At 51.2% G+C, this 15340-nt stretch overlaps 1 protein-coding gene across 2 annotated transcripts in view; it reads left to right on the plus strand.

Moving 5' to 3' along the window:
* Positions 1-13429, plus strand: part of MTCL2 (microtubule crosslinking factor 2) — a 71422-nt gene extending 57993 nt beyond the window's left edge. For both annotated transcript variants that reach the window (XM_068565274.1, XM_068565275.1), the window contains exons 14-15: positions 318-1668; positions 5231-13429. In XM_068565274.1, coding sequence (XP_068421375.1) covers positions 318-1668; positions 5231-5383 — 1504 coding nt within the window. In that variant the 3' untranslated portion in view covers positions 5384-13429. The remainder of the gene's footprint in view (positions 1-317; positions 1669-5230) is intronic.
* Positions 13430-15340: the final 1911 nt, after the last annotated feature.

The following is a 15340-nucleotide window of genomic DNA, read 5'->3' on the forward strand; positions in this document are numbered from 1 at the left end:
ATAAACTATGTGAATTTCTAGCTTCCTGTGGGTGGAGGCCAAGTGTGCTCCTGCAGACAGAAAAAAGCCCTCCGGTGGAGAATGGCAGGTGCTCAGAGATGCAGTGTTGAGTGTGTAGGTGTGAGTGTGGAGGGGACGAGGGGCAGGGCACCTACAGCGTCTTCCGCAAGAGGCGAGCAGGACCGTCACGGTCCATCTCCCCACTGCCCCACCGCCCCCTGCCCGTGAAGTGCACGGACCAGGGAGGAAGACCAGAGTACCTGCTCCGCGTGAGGCATCTTCCACTAACTCTGCCCTTTCTCCCCTGCTCTTCCCAGGACCAAATCGGTTTCCTCCATGTCAGAGTTTGAAAGTTTGCTGGACTGTTCCCCCTACCTCGCAGGGGAAGCCGCCCGGGGCAAGAAGCTGCCCAACAGCCCTGCCTTTGCCTTTGTGGGCCCCCAGCCAGTGGACCCGGAGAAGGCTGCCCCGGAACAGCCAGGGCTCTCGCCACGTGACTGCAACCACCTGGGTGCCCTGGGCTGCCAGGAGCCGGCGGGGAGGCAGATGCAGCGCAGCTACACGGCTCCCGACAAGACGGGCATCCGCGTCTACTACAGCCCCCCGGTGGCCCGGCGCCTGGGCGTCCCCGTGGTCCATGACAGGGAGGGCAAGATCATCATCGAGCCCGGCTTCCTCTTCACCACAGCCAAGCCCAAAGAGTCGGCCGAGGCAGATGGGCTGGCGGAAAGCTCCTACAGCCGCTGGCTCTGCAACTTCTCCCGGCAGCGCCTGGACGGGGGCTCCGGGGGCGGCCCCTCGGCGGCCGGGCCCGGCTTCCCAGCGGCCCTGCACGACTTTGAGATGTCGGGCAACATGAGCGACGACATGAAGGAGATCACCAACTGTGTGCGCCAGGCCATGCGCTCGGGCTCGCTGGAGCGGAAGGTGAAGAGCACGTCCAGCCAGACGGTGGGCCTGGCCAGCGTGGGCACGCAGACCACCCGCACAGTCAGCGTGGGCCTGCAGACCGACCCGCCCCGCAGCAGCCTGCATGGCAAGAGCTGGTCGCCCCGCAGCTCCTCGCTGGTGTCCGTGCGCAGCAAGCAGATCTCCTCCTCCCTGGACAAGGTGCACTCGCGCATCGAGCGGCCGTGCTGCTCGCCCAAGTACGGCTCGCCCAAGCTCCAGAGGCGGTCCGTGTCCAAGCTGGACGGGGCCAAGGACCGCAGCCTGTGGAACCTGCATCAGGGCAAGCAGAACGGCTCGGCCTGGGCCCGCTCCACCACCACGCGGGACAGCCCCGTGCTGAGGAACATCAACGATGGGCTGTCCAGCCTATTCAGCGTGGTGGAGCACTCGGGGAGCACCGAGTCCGTCTGGAAACTGGGCGTGTCCGAGGCCCGGGCCAAGCCCGAGCCTCCCAAGTATGGCATCGTGCAGGAGTTCTTCCGCAACGTGTGTGGCCGGGCGCCAAGCCCCACGTCCGTACCCGGGGAGGAGGGCGCCAAGAAGCTGGAGCCCATCTCCCCCGCCAGCTACCACCAGCCGGAGGGCATGGCCAGGATCCTGAACAAGAAGGCAGCCAAGTCAGGCGGCAGCGAGGAGGCCAGGCTTTCCATGCTCCCCCAGATGGGGAAGGATGGGGTCCCTCGTGATGGAGATGGAGCCACGGTCCTTCCCAATGAGGTAGGTGGGTGGGGTCTGCCCTTTTTCTTGGGAGGTGAGATTGGCTTATAAGGTCCCACTCTTGGTTTTCAAACTCAGGCATGTGGTTTGTGTATTTCAAAAGGTCCTTGTGCTGCTCTGGGATGGGGGTTGGAAGGCCCCAGACCTGGAACAGCAGACCTGATGGACACACAGTCTGAATACAAGAGACTGGTGAGCATGGTGGCATACCCACCTGCTTTGCCACCACACCCCAGAGATTGCCAGCATCCCCTCCAGGGAAGAGGCGTGCTCACTGCCCTCCTGCTGCCCAGTGGTGTGCGGGAGCCACCTCCTTTGGTTCATGAGAGCCAATCGTGTACATCTCTGTGTTTAGTGATGTCACCTTAGTACCTTGAGATCGGCCACCAGGGGAGGATTTACTCCGTGAAAATTAGAAGTGCTGCATGGGAGGATTTACTCCGTGAAAATTGGAAATGCTGCAGATCAGGGCTTCTCCTCTTACTCCTGGGAAACTAGTCATTAAACATGTACCAGCACACCACTGCCCTCACCCCACCAAGACTCTATCCCTAAGTGCTTCCATTTCGTCTGAGACTCTTTTGCTGCTCACTCCACTCCTGATACCAATTTCAGATTTAGTTAGGGATTATGTGCATGTTAGTAAAACAACGCATGTCAGTTAGCTTTGCAGAAAGGGAAATTGCAGAGGATCTCATGGAACCCAAGGGCAGGGACCCAAAGGCCCCAGTGGCTGCTCTGTCTCCCTCTCCTCTCTCTTGAGCTTCATTTTCTCTGATGTCCTCTTCCTCCCTCTGTCTCTGTTGTATTTGAATATGGTCCAGGTGGGCTCTGCCTACTCTGCTTTTATAACATCTTCCAGTTCCAGCACCTGAGGGAGACTGACTCAAATCCCTGTGTCCCCATTCCACATTTCAGGAAGAAACTGACTAGTGTAACTTGAGTCCAGTGTAACCCCTTGGTCCAGTCAGCTGTGGTCAGGGGTGGTATCATGGTCTGCAGTGCACGGAGTGAAGGAGGGTTGTAGGTGGGGGCACAGAGAGGTGGCATGGGCTGGGATTGACCCATGTGATTTGTACGTATTGTATGTTTAGCTGGTTTCTAGTTTTTCCCTATTTATACGTAATGCTGTGGTGAACATCTTGACACAAAAGCATTTTTCCATATTGCAGATTATTTCCTTACATTTGAGTTGCAGAAATGGGATTCCAGAATAAAAGACTGTAAATTGTCAAAGGTATTTGATAAGTGTTGCTAAATTGTCTTTCCAAAGACTTTGTTTAATTTCTAGAACCCCCAGGAGTGTATGGTGAGTGCCTTACTTCCCTATACTCTCTGGCTGCATTTTAAAAAAAAAAAACCTTTTAAATATTCATTCCTCTTTTTTTAACTTAAGAAAACCCTTTTTGAGGTTAATATACATACTGAGCATATTGTAAGAATATGGCTTATTGACTTCTCACAAACTGAACACACCCATTGTATTAGAGTTCTCCAGAGAAACAAAACCAATAGGCTTTGTGGTTATGCGTGTGTATGTGTATGTGTGTATGTGTGTGTGTGTGTATATATATATATATATAGAGAGAGAGAGAGAGAGAGAGAGAGCGCGCGATTTATTATATTGCAAGCTGAAGACCCAGGAAAGCCAATGGTTTAGTTCCTGTCTGTGTCCAAAAGTCTGAGAACCAGAAGAGCCAACAGTATAGCTCCAGTACAGCATATGTAGCTGATGTAGTTCCGATCTAAAGGTCATCAGGAAGGAAGAATTCTTTCTTACTCAGGGGGAGTCAGCCTTTGTGGTCTGTTCAGTACATTGACTGATTGGATGAAACCCACCCACATTAGAGAGAGCCATCTGCTTTACTCAATCTACTGGTTTAAATGTTACTGTCTTCCAAAAGCATCCTTGCAGAGGCACCCAGGATAATATTTGACCAAATATCTGGACCTGTGGCCCAGTCAAGCTGACACATGAAATTAATCATCACACCCACATAACCACACCTACATCAAGAAACAGAGGTACAAAGCTGGCCGTATTTTGAATGTTGGTTTCATAGTTGATCCAAATGATTTTCAGTATGTAAAATGTGCTTATTACCTGTTGACCCAGTAGTTCTCCTAGGAATGTAGCCTGTGGAAATATTCACAGAGGTAGATACGTGTGTAAAGAAATGTATTGCATTATTAATAAAAATTGCTAAGATTTATTGAATACTTAATAGGCACTATCAAATGCTTCACATATACCTGATGTGACCCTCACAACTACTTTGACAAAGGTATCACGTCCCTCATCTTAGAGCAGGAAAAATCAAGGCTCAAAGAGGTTAAATAACTTATCCAAGTTCACACAGCTGGTAGACAGTTGGGCTGGGATTTGAACTAAGCAATTGAGTTTTACAGCAGCACTTTTTTTTTCAAAGTACAGTTGCTGTACAATATTATATAAGTTACAAGTGTGTAATATAGTGATTCATAATTTTTAAAGGATATAGTTCATTTATGGTTACTATAAAGCATTGGCTATATTCCCTGTGCTGTAAAATATATCCTTGTACAATAGCTTATTTTATACCTGATAGTTTGTACCTCTTAATCCCCTACCTCTATATTGCCCCTCCCCCCTTCCCTCTCCCCACTGGTAACCACTAGTTTGTTCTCTATATACGTGGGTCTGCTTCTTTTTTGTTATATTCACGAGTTTGTTGTAATTTTTAGATTCCACATACAAATGATATCATACAGTATTTGTCTTTCTCTAACTTATTTCACTTAGCATAATGCCCTCCAAGTCTATCCATGTTACTGCAAATGGCAAAATCTCATTCTTTTTGTTTTGTTTTGTTTTGTTTTTTAAATTTTTTTTTTAATCAGTCATCAATTTTATACACATCACTTTATACATGTCAATCCCAATCGCCTAATTCAGCACACTCATTCTTTTTTTATAGCTGAGTAGTATTCTATTGTAGATATATACCACATCTTCTTTATCCATTCATCTGTTGATGGACACTTAGGTTTTGGCAATTGTAAATAATGTACTGCAGCACTTTTAACCATTATCCCTGTGTGTTGGTAATAGTAAAAAAAAAAATTAGAAACTACCTAACATCCACATAAAAAATTCATTGGATAAATAAATCAAGCTATTTCCATTCAGTGGAATAGCATATGGCCATTAAAAAGAAGGAGATCTGGATATACATGACAAAAAAGTGTTCATGTTTTGCAATTACAAAATAAGCTGTAGGGGTTGAAATCATTTGGGTAAATGCATGTGTGTGCAATGTTTTGAGAATTTATCTTTCATGGACAATGTCTGCTTTCTTCTCTGTATATTCCAGAATTTATTACCTTCTGGAACGTTGTTTATAAGCATTCATTACTGCTCTAATGGGAGAAAATAATTTTTAAAAATTGGTCCAGAGAGGGGCTACAGCCCCTGGGAACTGGTCCCTGGGCACAGCTGAGTCCAGATTCCTTGCCTGGCCACCCAGTCCCTGGGTGGGCAGTGCCTCCTGGCTCCTCCCGACTTCTTCCTCCCTCCTCCCAGGATGCCGTGTGTGACTGTAGCGCCCAGTCTCTCACCTCCTGCTTCGCCCGGCCATCCCGCTCTGCCGTCCGCCACTCTCCTTCCAAGTGCAGGCTGCACCCTTCAGAGTGCGCCTGGGGTGGGGAGGAGAGGGCAGCCCCCCCCAGCGAGTGACAGAGCAGCCAAGCTCCCCACTTCAACCAGCCCAGTCCCTGGACAGCCAAAGGGAACCCACGGAGAGGAGACGAGGTGAGGGGCCCACGCCCCCTGCATCTCTCGCCCAGGAGGGCCAGCAGCTGCACCACCGCCGCAGAAGAGCTTTCCCATCCAGGTAAAGCGGGGCCTCCTGCTGACTGCTGGGTGGCGATCTCTGACTTCCCAGGGGAAGGCAGCGAGTGGGAGAAAGACCAAAACTGGGCTTCAGAAGCATCTCCAGAGAGATCCCGTGGGAGCTGATCCGTTGGGAGCTGATCCCTGGGTCATAAGGGAGAGCCTTGCCTGGTTCTAGCCACACCCACTTCTCAGAGGAGCCAAGGAAAGGATACACTTCCGGCCATGCCCCTCAGGGAAAAGGGCTCACAGAGACGTTCCCTGCCAACCACATCCCTCTTCATGGGGAGGAAACACCAATGAGAAGAACAGGCTTTGCTCTAGGGCTCAACTTGGGGTTCTTGGTGGAGCTGAAATGGGCATCACCCCGTCCATTTTTTCCCTCCACCGCCTCCTCCTCCCAGCCCTGCTGCTCTGGACTGCTGTGGCTCTAGGGGATATGACAGGGCAGTAACCAGGGTCAAGTATCTGCTTGGAATCCTGGAGCCCTGGATCTCCCTGCCCGTAGCTTGGATGCAGCAAGGACTAGAAGACGAGGGGCTCAGGGTAGGGGAGCCACTGGAACTGCCTTTCTTGCCAAGGTGACGTGGGGGGCCCCAACCTTCCCAGGAGACTCCTTGAGGACAGAAATAGGTAAAGTCCATCTCAAGACCTGGTGCACAGATAAATAAATGCCTAATTGCCCACTGCCTTGATCGCTGGGGTCTCTTTCCCTGGCACCCTGGAGGGGCACCACATCTCCACTGTGTTTACATCCTGCAGCTGGTGGAGGGCAAAGACGTTTTCAGTAAGAGACTCCCAGATGGCAAGGTCAGGCCGAGGAGCATTCTGAGAGGCCAGTGCCCCAGGACATGGCAATAGACTGGGGCCTGGAAACACATTTCTTGCCTAGGTTGTTTATTTGAATTTTTCTTACTATAAATATTTAAGGTGGTTTTACTTTATTTTAATAATTTAACTTACCCCAAAGCCCCTAAGGTAATTTATTGGAGGTTGATACATGTACTCTCGCCACTGGGACAATGCAAGGCTTTAAGACGATGGACAGGCGCAGGGTCCCCTGTGTGGATGAGGCAACTCAGCAGCCGAGCTCTGGTCTCCAGGTCAGCTTTGGAGGGCCCCCCAGCAAAGCTGGAGCCCTGCAGCCTGCTCCCCCAAAACTGCTGACCCTTTGGCCTCAGAGCACCACTTTACACTCAATACCCGGTACTTGCCCAACCCCCAGCCGTGAGTCTGTAAATGCTCACAGACAGGGTGGAGGGCTGAACCACTTCCTAAACATTCTCCATTTTCTTTCTCATTTTCCTCCCTCCCTCTGACACCTTTTTTGTTTCAATGAGTCAAACACGGATTACTAAGGCTTTATCAAGAGCATGGAGATCTCTCCAAGTTCCCCAAGTGAGAACTCGCAGGAAAACAGGACTGAACTTCGAGAATGTTGTTTATTGCAGCTTTGCACATGGATCTGAGAGTGTCTGCCAGCCTGCCTCAGTTCACACCAGCCTGCCAGCTTTTTCACCAGCCTCTCTCCTTAGCCTTATGGGCTCTCCTGGCTCGCCTCCCAGCCCCAACTCCACTGCCCGCCCTTCCCCATGTCCCATGTGAGCTGCCTGAGCCATCGGATGGATTGCACCGTGGCTCATTGCAGTGTGGTGATGGGGGAGGTGTACTCAGATGGCCTCCCCCTTGGTGCCAGTGAACCCGTTTTGTTTACACACATGCCCACACATCTGCCTGTTACAGGCTGGGGGCTCAGAGTGGAAACACCAGGATAAAGTGGCTTATCTGTGAATTTGCCATCAGGAAGACCAAAAGCCAGCAGCTTGGCTAATTTGCCCCCAGGACTCAGGAGATGCCTCTGCGCTCCCACCCACCAGCTCCCGGTCTTGCCCTTTCTGGGGCACCTGGACCAGTTACCCAAATTCCTTCATCGCCATTCCCTATCAGCAGAACTTGGGGTTACGTTAGTGCAAGCAGCCACTTCCTCATGCCATAGTGACCTGTGTGGGCAGAGCAGGCAGGCTGATGGAGCCATGGGCCAATCCCCTCTAGGATGCCACTGCTCCCACCCAAGAGGTCAGGGGTCCCCTCCAAGGTTATCTCCAAGTGAGGGGATTCACACAAGGCCACAAGCCACCAGAGGCCTCTGGCACTTCCCAGAACTGCAGAGGGCCAGGGAGGCTGTGCTTCTAGCCTTGGGGAGAAATCCTCGTGAGACCTGAACCCTGCGGACCTCTCAGCCTTACCGTCGTTCTCACCCAAGATTGTCCTTGCATTCTCATTGTCTTAGAGCCTGGCCACCCAGCCCTCAGCCAGTGTCAGAGACCCCAGATCTTGGTTTTCAATAAAGTCCCAGTTTCTGCTTCCTGCATGCCACTGTGCAAGGTCACTCATCCCTGTTCCTACAGAAGCCTCTGGACGTGGGGCTTGATGGGGTTGAAAATGTTACGTGTAAATATTGGTTTGGTTTGATTTTTAGCATTTTAATTAGTAACGGTTGTGTTTTCTTTTTTGGGGTGGGGGGTTGGTTTGTAAAAACTCTCTACTCTTTTGGAATGTAATTTCTAAGTTTGCTTCTTCAAATGCCTTTTTAAGTCTTGGTAACATTCCCAAAGCAGAAAACTGCCTGGCCCTCTGTGGGGACTCCCCTGGAGCATTGGGTCCCAGGAAGGGTCACTGCCCTTTCCCCCTTTCTTCCCCTTCCTGCTACCCCTTACCTTTTTACTCCTAGCAGCTTCTTCTTCCTTCCCTTCCTCCTCCTCCTCTAGCCTTCTTTTTCCTTTCCCCATCTCTATTCTCTGCAGCCAAAGTCCCAAGGAACCCTGGGGTCCTAATTCCCTACAGACCCCTAGGCTTGGATCCATTGTGTTGGCACCAGTTGGTTGAGGGGAAATGGGAGACCAGTTGGCATGGTTGACCCCAAACTGGACGATCTTGTGTTTCCTATGTCTGACCTCTTCCCAGAGCCAAATTAAACCCTCCTGGGGGCAATGATGTCTGTATTTGAAATGAAAGTCGAACCGCTTTGGCGCATCAGTGTCCTGCATGCACAAAGCATCAGTATCCAAGTCCCTGTCACCCTGGCAGCCCTTCCCCGCCCCCTGCTAATTCTTTCCCCACCAAAGGCTGACCAATTTTAAAAACTCCTCCAAGAGGTCTTGCTCAAAACGGCCCCGCCCCTTGGTCTCCCCAGGGACGCCCTTCTACCAGCTGCTCTCCCAGGTGACAAAGTTGAGGGCCCAAGACTTGACCCTCTTACACCCTAATTGCCACATGGCTCCCTCTTGCCTGCCCCCATGCACCTTTCATGGTTTCGTCACCCGGCCTGTTCTCCTCTTGCCCATCCAACTTCCAGGCCCTTCCTCCCTCTCCTCTCCCATCTAGAATGGGGTCCTCCCCACCCCAGCTTTGCCAGCCTTCCAGCCCCACCAGCATCACACACCCCCCACCCCGTACACCGCTCCTAGAGCACGTTGCTATTTAGAAATTGCCTCCCCATGCCACATCTCCTTCAGACTTCTAAGGGCCAACTCTGGAAGGCAACCTTGGCAGGATAGGGGTTAGTGCTCCCATTTTACAGATGAGGAAACTGAAGTGCAGGTCTCATCCCTGAGTCACCTAACTGGGAAGTCATCAAGTTTAGACTAGAGCCTGGGTCTACTGGATCCCCCAACCCAACTCTGTCCTGCTTGCTGTGTCAACCCACTGCCCCACTGGGGGCTTTGTGTGGGTATAGGACACCAAGAATATGCCACTGCCCAACCCAGACATAAAACCAGTCCACTCTGAATCACTGGACCCGTGTGTCCCAGAGGGTGGTGTGGGGACCCCCTGCATCAGAATCCTCTTAGGGCATGTCCAAAATGCAGCTTCCTGGGACCCGCCTCAGCCTCTGGGCCAGGAATCCGCATATCTAACAAATTCCCAGGGAGATCCTGAGTACCAGTGGCCACACCATTGATGTTCACAGCCCTGACAGTTAGGCCATCTATTTTTAACCAGATAACCATGATGTTATATCTTAAAAAGAGCACTGAGCTGGTAATTAGGGGACCTGGTCCTCAAGCCAGCTCTGATTTGGGTTAATTATGCTGAGAATTTCCAAAAAGCACTGGAGGCAATTTACAATCTTAGTCATAAGGATCAGTAAGACAACAGAAAAAAAGAAAGTCAGGAACTTCCTTGGCGGTCCAGTGGTTAAGACTCTGTGCTTCCACTGCAGGGGTTACGGGTTCGATCCCTGGTTGGGGAACTAAGATCCCGAATGCCTCCCGGCGCAGCCAAAAAAAAAAAAAACAAAGAAAGTCAAAAAGCAAGAGGAATTATCATTCCCCAAATCTATCTGACGTGATTCCCATAATCCTGCAATTAAATTTTACTCTTGAGTTTCCTGGCAGCCACAGTAAAAAGGGAAGCACATCACGGTAAAAAGGGAAGCATGTCATCATCCAGTCATGGGATGTAACCATAGTTGCCCCAGGAGACAAACTCTTCTGCTGCTAATTTCGAGCATGTGTCCTTCCTTCAAAGTCCACTAAGCCGGTTGCATTGTGAACCTAAGATGCAAAGATGGTTTCCAGGTCACTATTTTTAAGATAATAATAAACGGCCACCAACTTGAACGACCTTGGCCCCGGAGCATGTGGCTAGTCTGTACCTCAGTTCCTCCAGCTATAAAGTGGGAGAATGTCCTTGCATGGCTGTGCTGAGGACCAAATACAGTACTGTGCCTGTGAATGCACCTGGGAAAGCATAAGGTTCTACACCCATGGAAAGTGGTCTGATCACACTCATTGTTCCCACACCAGCCTCCTGGTGCCCTGGCCCTAGGGGTGATACACCCCTCACTAGTCTTAGTGAATAGAAAGAAAAATAAACTGAACCTACCCGCTCACTTTTTAAAAAATTGTGGCAAAACATACATAAGACATAGCCATTTTTAAGTGGCTTTAAATACGTTCACAATGTTGTATTGATACACTCTCCACTTCCAGAACTTTTTATCACCCCAAACTGAAACTCTATACCCACTAAACAATAACTCCCCATCCCTCCCCCCCAGCCCCTGTAACCTCTGTTCTACTTTCTGTCTCTATGAATTTGCCTAGTCTAAGCACCTCATATAAGTGGAATCATACATACAGTGTTTGTCCTTTTGTGTCGAACCCCCTCACTTTTTTGGATGAGGAATCAGGCCCAGAGAAGGGAGAGAGTGGCTCACCCAAGGTCAGACAGCAGGTTAAAGGCAGAATCAGGACCAGAACCCAGGCTTCCTGACTCCCATCAGGTTCTGCATCCCCAGTGGTGAGTGAGACACCCCCCACCTACCATTCCGTGGTCTTGGTTGAACCCCTTCCTCTCTCTGGGCTCAGTCTGTTCACTCCCCACTGCCCACCTATCCTCTCTTTTATCATCTTCCTCCAAAGCTTCCCCTCCTCCTGCTTCCTCTTCTCCAGCTGATTCCCACCAGCAGACTGAGTGGCCCTGACCCATGGCCAGGTTTTCCTCTTCTGAGCACCAGGCTTCCTGGTAGCACCCATCCCTCAGCCCTCCCAGAACGGCCTCCCCAGCTCCACTCGTCTCCCGTGGATTTCCCTGTAACCTCAGCAAACCCCTCCCTGTCCCCTCAGCCTCACATACCCATCCTCCCGTGTCTGTGGTCTCCCAACTCCGGATGTTTTCTTGCAGATCTGGTTGTATTCCCTGGGTTCTGTTTTATTTTGTGCTTCCTCACACCGAAGGGGGAACCTTTCCCCAATGCTTCAGGCTGGGCTTGGCCCCAGTGACCACACCCCCAAGCCCAGAAAGACATCCCCCCATCCCACCCTTGAGCCCCATTTTCTTCTGTCCACAGCCTCCCGGCAAGACCCCAACACTTTCCACTGGGAACTGGGGGGGGAGCTTGGATCCCCCATTTTGGCCTCCTCTATCCTGCCCAGTCCCACATGGCCTTGTTTGGAAAGTAGATACAGCCTGGCTTGGGTTCTTCTCTCCCTGGCCATCCGTCCATCTGTCTGTCCATTTGACATCCCCCATACTCTCCACTCTCCCCTGGACCTCACGGCCTCTGGAACAGCTTGCCCTGGCAGAACCTGTAGCCCACCCTGGCAAAACCTGTAGCCCACCCTGGCACTACCCCTTACCCCTCCCAACAGTGTTTGCAAAGTCCACAGACCCAAGAACGGAAGGGGACTGGTGACATGATGCTGGGCCTGAGTCCCCTGCCCAGGGCTCTTCCCCACCCCTCCTGCACTCTTCTTGGACCCTACCTTGTGTATCCCATCAGCCCTACTCCACTCCCTTCCTGCCCTTCACTAGCCCCCTGGACCCCAGGGTCTAAGGAAAGGAGCTTTGGTTTCCCCTAAGCATCCTTGAAGGGCCGAAGTCGTCAGGGCCTGGCCACCTTGTCACTCTCCATTCTGATACCACTCAAACTGCTCTCATGAAAAGGAACCTCAGCCAGGAGTCTTGGAGACCTGGCCCAGGAGATGTCTTAACTTCTCTGTGTTTGGCTGGTTGTATGATTTTATAATAAGCACGAGGATGATCCTTAGGGCCCCAGAGCACCCCTCATGTTTTGGAGTCCTGCATCACCATCCTCTGTCCACTGGGCCCTGGTATCCTGGCTCCTCCCTCAGCTCCGCCACTGATCTCTGTGCCTTAGTTTACTTCTCCGCACAGGGGGGCTCACCACAAGTCTGTTCCCAGCAGCTTCCCAGATATTTTGGTGCCTCTAAGGCAGGGCCTTGCCAGCTGTTGCCCAGCTCCCTGGCACTGTCTTGGGGCACCAGGTTGCTGAGGATGAGATGCCTGGAGGTTCTCAAAGAAGCAGAGGCATCACCTGGGCACTTGATAGACATGCAAAGTATTGGGCCCACTCAAGACCTATGGAACAGAACCTTGGGGGGCGGGGGATGGCCAGCAAGCTGGGGTTTAACAAGCCCTCCAGGTGATTCTGATATACACAGGAGTTTGCCACCTGCTGATCTAGACCAGCAAATAGTGTGGCCTGGTGAGGGACTGACGCTGGCCCTGACCAGGAACAGGAAACACCAATCTCATCTGGACTCCTGAGAGATTGCGAACCCTCCCTGCCCCTACCCAAAGCAAAACAAAACTATGTTCTCCTCTTCCTGGAAACTGGGGGGCTGGGAGAAGGCATACGTTTTTCCTTTCCCTGCCCCTGGCTTGTTTCCAGTTCTACCCACTTCTCCTACTTGTCTGGGTTTTACAAAAGATTGTGTAGGGTTGTGCCAGCCAGGCAGCAGGTGGGCATCCTGGTTGGGGGTGGGGGCGGGAGACAAAAGACCCTGACCGTTTATCCCTTGGGAACCTCACCATAGGCTTATGGCCTCTCTTCAAATGGAAAGAAACAACTCCTCAAAGAAAGACTCCTAAATCCCCAGTGAGCTCCTCCTCCTCCTTCTCTCACCTCTAGGGAGACCTTGTAGACAGTGCCAAAAAACAGCTCCAACCCCCAGCAGCTGGGGAAGAGAGCCAGAAGCTGTCCCTCCTCCTCATCCTGGCCCCCCTCCCCAAACCCCGCCAATACTGTGAAGCCCCCTTCCTGACCATCCTGGTTTCCTGGTGTGGACCCTGCAGCTGTGGGCCCTAAGGGTTCCCCAGGGAAAGGCCTTTGGGAGGGAAGGGACTAAGGGCATCCTTGGGCCAAACTGTCCACCTCTCCTGTCCGCTGTTTCTCCTCCCCACTCCTGTCTTCAAAAGGCTCTTTCCCAGGATGGATTGGGTGCTAGGACAACCATGGTCCAATCCGCCAGCTCTCCTTGCCCCCATGTCTTATTTCAGACATGAGAATAACTGTACAGTGTAAACTTACAAAGCGTTTTTAATGGTTGTAGATTGGAAATAAAGTATGTCATATGAACAGTTTCCATGGACTTGGCCTCTTCTCTGATTTCTCATTTTGGGTGGGTGGGGTGCTCAGCAGATTTGAAACTTGACTCTACCCCACACCCAGTTGCCTGGGAAGGGAGGAGCCCTGGGAATGCCACAGCCAGCTGGCTAGTTTGGGGTCACTTGGGAGGAGCCACCAGGGGTTCCTGGCTACTGACTGCTGACACCTCAGAGTCTCCCATGAAGGGTGATATGGCCACTGAGAAACAAATGCAGAGTCATCAAAAATGGAATTGAGGGAATTCCCTGGAGGTCCAGTGGTTAGGACTCCGCGCTTCCACTGCAGGGGGCACAGGTTTGAATCCCTGTTCAGGGAACTAGGATCCTGCAAACCTCACAGTGTAGCCAAAAAAAAAAAGGAATTGAAACTTTCTACAAAAGACTTTCAAAAATTTATCATAGAAAAGGACATGGATTAATTATCTATTACAGTAGAATTAATTATCCCCAAACATTTATTATATCACAGATGCTGTGGGTCAGGAATTCGGGAGCTGAGTAGTTCTGACTCAGGGTCTCCTGAGGGTGCAGTCAAGTGTCAGTCAGGCTGCAATCATGTGAATGCGTGATTGGGGCTGGAAGATCCACAAGGTGGCTCACTCATATGCCTGGCAAGTCAGTGTTGGCAAGAGGCCTCAGTTCCTCCCCAGGTGGCCCTCTCCATAGGGCTGCTTGAGCATCCTCACAACATGGCAGCTGGCTTCCCCCAGAGCAAGTGATATATGGGAAAGGAGGGTAGAAGTTACAATGTCTTTTATGACTAAACCTTGAAAATCATACACTGTCATTTCTGCAGTATCTTATTAGTTATACAGATTAGCCCTGTTCCTTGTGGGAGAGGATTATACAAGGGTATGAAGACCAGGAAGTGGGGAACATTAGGGGCCATCTTGGAAGCCAGCAACCACATGAAAATTACACAGATCTCCTCTTTTTTGAGGGCCTAACAATAGCCAGGCCTGTGCTAGGCATTGAGGATAACAATATATGGGCCTGAAAAACAGGAAAGCAAATGTCAATGGCCAGGGGGAGCCCAGGGTGCTCAGGGAGCTAGGAGGAATCAGCAAAGGCTGCAGAGGGACATCTGAACTGATACCTAAGGTTGAGACGACCAGATGAAGGAGATGGTGGTGTGCTGTAGGCAGGAGACGGAAAGGACATGTTCCAGGTGGAGGGAACGGCATGTGTGAAAGCCTAGTAGAAAGAAGAGCAGAACTGGGGAACTGAAAGAAGTCACTGGTGCGATGAAAGAGGCTGGGTCAGATCACGCAGGGCCTTATGAGGGAAGGAGTGTCCACATCCTGTGGACAGTAGGGAGCCACATAAGAACTGAAAGCAGGTAAAGGACATAGAGGATGTACTGGGTCTGGATGCCATGAAGCAGTATACTCACTGTGCCCCAGGACGGCCAGTTCTGGCTGTGTTTTGTTCTTGGGATATTGACAAGCGAGTAGTAGTTGAAGGAGCTGGGTGAGCAGAGAAGGAACTGGGCTCTAGAAAGTGATATTCAGGGAATAAAGAGCAAATCTCTGCTTTCAGATGTCTTTTGGGAGCCAACATGCTGGAACCACATGGTGGAAATTTCAGGAAGGCAGATTTCTGCCTACCACCAGAAAACTTTTCCAAGGACCACAGCTGCTATAGAAGGATGACCACAGTCACGTTCCAGCTGCTGCTCACCAACCCTTCTTTCAGTTTCTGTGGACTGCTTGTAATTCAACACTTGGAGGTTTCAGATCCCAAAGGACTGCACATGCAAGGGGACATTCTGATGGCATCATGCTGGGTGCTGAAGCAGCAGTCTGCTATCTGGGAGCACCCAAGCCAGCAAGGGATAGTGGACCAGGCACAGGCTGGGCTCCTGGGAGCACAGAAGGGGGATCTGCT

Source organism: Eschrichtius robustus, chromosome 16 (assembly GCF_028021215.1).
Source record: "Eschrichtius robustus isolate mEscRob2 chromosome 16, mEscRob2.pri, whole genome shotgun sequence".
NCBI classification, from domain to species: domain Eukaryota; kingdom Metazoa; phylum Chordata; class Mammalia; order Artiodactyla; family Eschrichtiidae; genus Eschrichtius; species Eschrichtius robustus.